The sequence below is a fragment of the Morone saxatilis genome, unplaced genomic scaffold (genome assembly GCF_004916995.1).
Source record: "Morone saxatilis isolate NCDOM2014 unplaced genomic scaffold, NCSU_SB_2.0 Contig20, whole genome shotgun sequence".
Taxonomy (NCBI): domain Eukaryota; kingdom Metazoa; phylum Chordata; class Actinopteri; family Moronidae; genus Morone; species Morone saxatilis.
This window is the reverse complement of record NW_023339763.1, coordinates 16,233,796-16,241,571: the sequence shown is the minus strand read 5'-3', so window position 1 is coordinate 16,241,571 and position 7,776 is coordinate 16,233,796. Positions and strand designations below refer to the sequence as shown.

Below are 7,776 nucleotides of genomic sequence, written 5' to 3'. Positions count from 1 at the left end.
AATATAAAATATACAGTAGTTATAGTGCTTTCATTGCACCTAAGTAGACAATCTTCACCACTGTATGCAACACATAGACAGAGCCTCATCCCAATCTTTGCTTGTGGCCTTCAAATCACTAAAACCGTGGTGCTCACATCAGAAAACGGGTCCCATTTCTTTCCAGAAAAATGTCCTGGTTACAGTCAACTTACTATATTTTTGAGTCCTTTTGCCAGCCATTTGTTACAGTAGCTTCGGCTCTCTGCCATCTCATGCTGGGCTGGTAGCATACATCAGTTTGTGTGAACATGCCGCAGAAAGAGGCTGCTTACAGTTTCATATGGTGCAGGGTTAAGAAATTCATTTCTAAAATGATTTTGTTCAAGTTTATATTGAAGTGGGTTTGTTTGGTCTAAAAAAGAAGAGAGTTTAGAAGAGTTATTTTTATGCAAGCTGTTCACTGTTGTACTTGTAAGAATTGTAAGTGAGAAATCTTATCCTTAAGTCCAGTGTATGTAATGTAAAACCTTTGCTGATGATTGCTTCTCTGTCTCATCAGGCCATGGACGGGACTGCAGGATGCAGGCAGACTCTCTGGGAGATTTGTACCGGGCTCTGGAGCAGACCAGTCTGTCCACCTCAGATGACCACAGATCAGCCAGCCGCCTGGAGTACAAGCGCTCATTTGTCCGCCGGGTCAACGACCCCCTGCTCAATGACAAGCTTCACCGCCTCCGGATCCTCCATAGCTCACTTAAGGTACAACATGTTTTGAGCATTTATATCTCTTCATAAGTGTTGTTTATTGGTTAATTACTAATTGATATCTTCACCTCCTTACAGAATGTCCCTCTTCAGGACACAAATCGGTCATTGGGTTTTTTAGGGTAAGGATCTGTGTGTTGATTGAACCTCAAATGTATCGCGTCTGCCTGTGCCTCACACTGCCGGCATCCTTCTGCTGGAGATAAAAGGCACCTAAAACCTCCTTTTACCCGCTCAGCTCTACATCTCCTTTTTCTGTACCGCTACTTCAACCTCGCTCACCGTGCAGGAGCACAAAGACTTGGTGTCTCCACCCAATCTCTCTCTTTTAAAGATGAGGGCTGTTACAAAATGGCAAAAAAAAATTGTCTGGCTTGATAAAATGACTCGTAGACTCGCAGGTTTTATGACAGGGTTTAAGCACTTTGTGTCTGTGTCCAGGACTTGTAGGAGAGCTTTGTAACTCATCGCTCATACTGTATGCATGGCCACCTCCCCTCACATCTGTTGAATTGTTTTGAACATTATGCTGGAGTTGGAGTACAGCTGCTCAGTAAGATTCGACGGAGGAATTAAAAGCTATTTTGGATGTACACAACGTTTTGTTATGCATGTGTGTATGATTAAAGAGTATGTTTGTTCTATGAGTGTACAGGGTGTTAAGCATATATATATTTAATATTACATTACTACAACAATACAGTGACTACACAATGTTTTGGGGTACTTAATACAAACTGTAAATCAAGTGCTGTGCCTCAGTGATTGTGAATGTACATTGTACTTTTCCAAGAGAGACAAGGAAAGATATAGAAAGCAAGCTATTCCTCAAAACAGGGGCATAAGAATATAACGCTTGGCAATAATGAACTAGTATTGTAAATTACAAAGGAATGAACATAATAGTTGTCTATTTTTGTATGCATGCCGTCTACCTAATTGCTTGTAAAACAGTTTTGTATTTCTAAGTGCCCCCCCCCCCAACTCCCCCCTACCACAACATTGTGTTTATAAGACTTATTTTACAATTTGTCCCAGAAAATTGCAGTTGATTTTTTTTTTAATGTTTGCCACAAAAAGAGGAATAACTGTATTTATTAGGTGTTTAATGTACAAGCATGCTTTGTATAACTAAAACACATTACCATGCCATTGGAAATTGACTTGCATTACAAGTGTGCCACATTGTAGCTACAATACTTTTTTAAGGAATAAAGTATGGAATGGGCACACGTAAGAGCCATTGTTAAATGTTTTTTTCTCATAATCCCATTTTAGATGACGAGATTATTTTTAGACACAACAAAGGTTGACTCAGGGGATGATAATAATATGCAAACACAATGCACTCAGTGTATATGAAGCCTCAGGCATTCTTCTTCTGTGGGATATGGTAATTAGAATACAGAGGAGGATCAATGCAAGAAACTAGTGCCCTGTCTGCAGTGTAAGTATATACACAAATATCCAAAAGGGAACCTCAAATTGTTCACCTGTCAGGGTGATACAGGAATAAGTCTTTCCACCACTGCTGGTTTAAGATGCAGACGGGTGATGTGAAAACTGGTGAACTTGCTGCAGTCCTGTGAGGTAAGCTTCACTCCAGATACAAAAATAATGACTGTGTAACTGCACCCTGTTAGGCCCACACACATTATTAACACAAGTCACCTTCTCAGCCCAGGATTAATTTTTACATCACTGTATGATGCCCTCTAAGACATTTGCAGTTGTTTTCAAGACTAAAACCACACATGCAGCACACAAGTGCCTTTGAATGAGTACTTTTAAATGAGAAGGGAACTATTGTTCTGTGAATTCCTGCATGACAGCCAGTGATTCTGGTTACCACTAGTATTTGGGTGGGAAGATTCAGCGAGAGGACGGTGGCTACAGTAGCTTTATTGCCAAGTCATGCTCTTCATGTATACATAACGCATTTTTTTTTTTACACATGACAAAAAAATACTTGACTTACACAAAGCAAGAAGAAAAGGTTCTTTTAATTTTGCTGCTACATGTGTATCTTGATTATTACAAAGGTGTTAGGTGGCCTACAGTGTGTTTATTTTTCGGTGTAGCCAAAATTGTTTTGGTTGAATCTTTATCTTTATTTTATAAGGTGTACAATCTATACCTGCTCCTTTTGAAAAGTGTCCTAAGATAACTTCTGTTATTATTTGGCGCTACACAAATAAATACAGCACATAGAGCACATTGAATTAACCAATTACAGCCACAGTCTACCGCATTAATGACTTGTGATATATATTGTACATAATGGTACATTGTAAGGCCAGGCTTCTCCCACATTGACCTCAGTCGGCTTTTAGATTCATATTCTTGACCAGCTGTCCTGTATGAGCAAGAACTAATTAAAGAATTGTGCTAAAAGGGAAGATTTGGACCATCTTGAAAATGTAGTAGAAGAGGTGTCACAAATAAAACGACTACGAACTAATGTTCAGTCATATTAATGTATTTATAAGCAGCTAGGATTGGGCACATAAATATTTGTTTGTTATTGTGAGGATGATTATTATTTAAATTGTGAGTAACCGATTACATTAGTCACATAATCTTAATCTCTTTTCCCTTTGAGTAAATGTTTTCACATTTCACATACACAAATTCAAATGTTTGGTTCATATCAAGAAATCCTCATTAAATGCTTTTATAATTAATAACTTAATACTTATATTTTAAATAAAACAACAAGAGGAGGTAAAGAGAAAAATGCAATGATGGTAGGAAAATCTCAAATAGTGACTGGAATATTTATGCTTTATTAATTGTAGCATATGATACAAAAAAGAGCTTCACTTGCTCACTAGAATCTGCATGCTCAATTAAATTACATAAATTAAATGTCAGTCATAGCAAAAAACAACTTCTTTTACTCAAAGTGCATGCAGATTCTCAGTTCATCTTGGCAGTAAGACTGAAGAGGAAGGACAAAAAGAGTACACATAAAGCCTGACAGTCAATGAGGACAACATACACAAAACACTCCACTTCAAATGTAATATTTAAAACTATAAAATGTTAAATTGCCATTTCTAAAACAATTGCATCATCATTTTTGCATTAATTTACAACTGAAAACATTGGATGCACCAGTATAATTAAAACAAGCGGTGATCATAGTAGAGTTTGCCAGAACAGGCAGCACAAAGTGTGAAAGACATAGGGGTAAACATTGAAAAACCTATCTCAACAGCATTCCTGCATTATAATCTAGTGTCCAGGGAGGCACAGACAAAGTGTCGGAAACTCACTACATTGTATGCACAAAGCTGGAGCTTCTGCCTGCTAATGCTTCCACGTGGCATGACATGAATTCAACACTCCAGGTGTTTTTCTCAGTGCTGGCTGGTCTGGTTGTGTTATAGTAAATGAGAAAGCAAATGTAATTAAACAACATGGAGAGATGGGAGATTTTGTATGTCATGTGTTTCCAGAGGCATCAATCTTCACGGCACCGTGCACTTTTAATGTGCAGCAACAACGGCCCTCTTGGCTACATTATTGGTTACTTGCCTGCTTTTTCTCCTGAAAAGCCTGAACAGTTTTGCCCTTATGAGTTGAATACTCAAACCATAGATAGCTGGATTGAGAATGGGCGGGAATATTAAAAAGTATATAGATAAAAACAACTTGGTTTGATAAGACAGGTGACTAATATTTAATCGAGTTTGTGCAATTTCAATAAAGCACCCGATAGTGTAGATGATTACTGCCAGTAAGTGGGGGGTACAGGTTCGGAGAGCTTTGACCTTGGAGTTGCCCAGTGTAAATACACATATCCTCAGGATGTGTGCATATGAATAAAATATCATGATAAGCTGTGGAATTACATACAGGGCTACGGATAGTAGGCCCACTATGTTAACAATAGTTGTATCTGTACAGGCAAGTTTCACCAGTAAGTAATTAATACAGTACACGTTTTCTATGGTTCTCTCACAAAACCATAGCTGAACAGTGAAAATTAAAACAATGAGAAATGCCAGCATGGGGTAAAGCCACGTAAAAACAATAAGTTTAACAACTCTCTGTGACATGAGTACATGATAATACAGCGGATAACAAATGGCCACATACCTGTCATAACTCATCACTGCTAGAATTGTGAATTCAGTGATGGCATATGTGTGTATAGCATAGATCTGTGTCTGGCAAACCGGTAGAGATATCTCATATGAGTGTGACAGTAGGTTCCTTAGTACTGCTGGCAGCACAGAAGTGCTTCCAAACAGACCATTCACAGCCAAGTTACACAGCAACAAATACATTGGCTCATGCAGGCTTTTTTCACGATAGACCACACTGATTAATGCTACATTTTCAGCAACAGTTGTTATGTATATCATCAGAAACATGCAGAAATACATTGGCTTCAGGTCCTCCATTCCATAGTAAACAGACAGATGAAAAGATGTCACTTCAGATACATTTTTCATGCTGACACAAATAAATCTTAAAGCGTCTCAGTAATCCTGAATATATTGTATGTGTTGCACTTCACACCACTCCACAGATGCAATACGTTTTACCTTTCTGTGCAGTCTTCCTCCCCCCTACCTGCATTTACCTCAACAGCTTTTAATACTCTTTAAATTTCCTACCCTGTGAAATGAAGTCATGTGGTCTTACCGACATGCCAATGATTTGACAGTATTTACATAGATCCTGTGATTGGCACTCCTGGTGTGAGGGTGTGGCAACATGAATTTGTTTGATTTCTGCATTCGAACAAATAAAAACATTTTCCATGCTACTGGAGATTTTCTGTACATACTGTCTGCAGGTCAACTGAACTTGATCATGTATGGAAATATTATTGTATAGCAACATAAACACCTCCAACTGGCAGGAAATCTCAGTGTTCATTAATAAATAATTTAAATTAAAAATGATGATTCATAATAAGTACTTTCCTCCTCACTTTGTAACACTGATTTCATCTAACACAGAAAGTTGACAGGGACGAGATGATGTTCCTTTAAAGGTCCAGGTTAGTTACATTTTTAGGTTGAGATCTATGGAACCAAAGAAAATGGAACTATAATATTCCAAGTATGTTCGATAGTGTGTAATCACCTGAATATAGGAATTGTTGTGTTTTCTGTATGAGCCTTTTATGTCGCTGTAGATAGATAGAGTTTCACACAAACATCTATTGTACATCGGCTTAACACTCAGTGGTATCTTATTCTTGTTCTGTGATATAATAAATATTAGGGGCTGCAGTTATGTTTGTTAGATCAAATGTTTAATTTACAACTTTATAGAAGCTTGCAATTGTGAAGCTGCTGGCAATATTAAAAAGATGTAACACCCTAAAAACACAGTACAAAAGGCATTTAGTATTTAAAACTTACTTTTATTTTTCTTACAAAAATTATTTGAATCTTTGATCTGGAGCATGATTGTATTTCCTGAGTTTCTACCGCCAATACAAAACTGAACCCCTCCTAAGCAGCCATACATCCTAACTGTTGATCACACCTATTGGAATCCCCTTTTAATCAGTATTATCAGCCAATAATATTGATTATAACCTGTGTTTCATCAACTTGATCAAAGTAAGAGCAAGGTCAAATTTTCTCCACATGTTGTTTACAGGTTAGGTATGGTCTCACTCTCATTATGAAGCAGTTCCTAATTGCTCCCAAAGGGATGTTAAACACTGACCACTAATGAGCCTCTTTATCCATTTAGCTGCTTCCTGATTTCCATTGGCAATTCACAAAAACAGTAATAAAGAATTCCAAATAGTGATACACTAAAAATTACTAAAACAATGTGTCATAGTTTCCTTCTCCAATGTGTTAAACCGAGGTCTTACTCATGTACTAAACTAAACAAATAAATCATAAGATGAGTTCAAATAAGCTACTACTACTAAACGTACCTAAATATAAACTGTACTGGACTGAATGGCAAGTTTGTGCTCCTCTACATGTGTCATATTTTAAGTAGATTGAATGAATCTAAATTATTTTACTAGGCTTTGTAAATAGGTTGACTGTTTTCATCACTTTTCATCATTTAATTGAATGTAGCCAGTTGCACTGCATGTCTGTTGAAATTCAGCTTAACTCTACATGGCTCTGAATGACATTTGTGATTTGCATAGTTCATTGTTATCTCATTCATTATTTTATAGTGTGAACAATGTTCGACCAGGAAATGTACATGAGCTTCCTCCTCAGTTTGTTTATGTGATACAGCTGCAGCTGCTGCAAAGGTTATGTGTTCAGAAAAAGACATTTAACAGCCTTGGTAACTTAGCTGAATCTGAATAACAATGAAACCTGTGTTAAACATCCTGGACCTTAATGCTTGATGGCAGGTGTTTTCAGATAATGGTAATCCATCTTTATGGTGCAATTATAGGACAGATCATGTGGTAAAGGTCCAATATTACTAAAGTAAATAAACATGTGATGTGCTTACAAAGTTAGTAAGTTTTTAGGTTTTTAAGAGTATCAGGCAACACCTGAGTGACACTAAAACTGCATAAAAGTAATTTAAAGATATAAAATTCAATAATCTTTAATAGTGATAAATGCTTAAAATGTGACTGTTGACGAATTTGCTGCCAAACAAACAGTTTTGATCATGTATTCCCTTATGAAACACATATATATGCAGTAAATCCATTAATTAATTTATGTGTTGGCATTAATGATAATAAAACGAACAAACACATTTTGACTATACTTTCTTTTATTTCCGGTACACTGCAAAACATTGCTAGCAAATATTTAGTTAAATAACTCAAGAAGTTTAGAGGATAAGTCATGAATTGGTGATTCCAACTTTCAGTGTCTGACAGTCTTCACAAAATTTTCATTTTCAACTTTCTGTCTCTTTTAAAAGTTTAAAAACTTTAGAGAGGAGCAAGCAGGGTCAAGGTCTTCCTAAAAACATTTTTTTTGCCACTGTGTGTCTTCAATTGAAGGAAATTGTTTTATCAGAATCACTTTTTCACAAAGCATCCTAATTTGAAGGTATAAGCCA

General features: G+C 36.7%; 2 protein-coding genes across 2 annotated transcripts in view; one reads left to right on the top strand and one right to left on the bottom strand.

Moving 5' to 3' along the window:
- The window catches only part of LOC118331455 (connector enhancer of kinase suppressor of ras 2-like), a 28,107-nt gene extending 26,123 nt beyond the window's left edge, over positions 1-1,984 (top strand). Inside the window, 2 exon segments of the mRNA XM_035666407.1 lie at positions 542-741; positions 826-1,984. Coding sequence (XP_035522300.1) covers positions 542-741; positions 826-873 — 248 coding nt within the window. The 3' untranslated portion in view covers positions 874-1,984.
- Positions 1,985-4,238: 2,254 nt separating this feature from the next.
- On the bottom strand, positions 4,239-5,210 carry LOC118331894 (olfactory receptor 142-like). The gene has a single exon (XM_035666990.1). It carries the CDS (start codon positions 5,208-5,210, stop codon positions 4,239-4,241), a length of 972 nt encoding a protein of 323 aa, XP_035522883.1.
- Between the last annotated feature and the right edge of the window lie 2,566 nt (positions 5,211-7,776).

Coding starts and splice junctions, on each gene's coding strand:
- LOC118331894 (XM_035666990.1), bottom strand. CDS start 5,210: ATGAAAAATGTATCTGAAGTGACATCTTTTCATCTGTCTGTTTACTAT.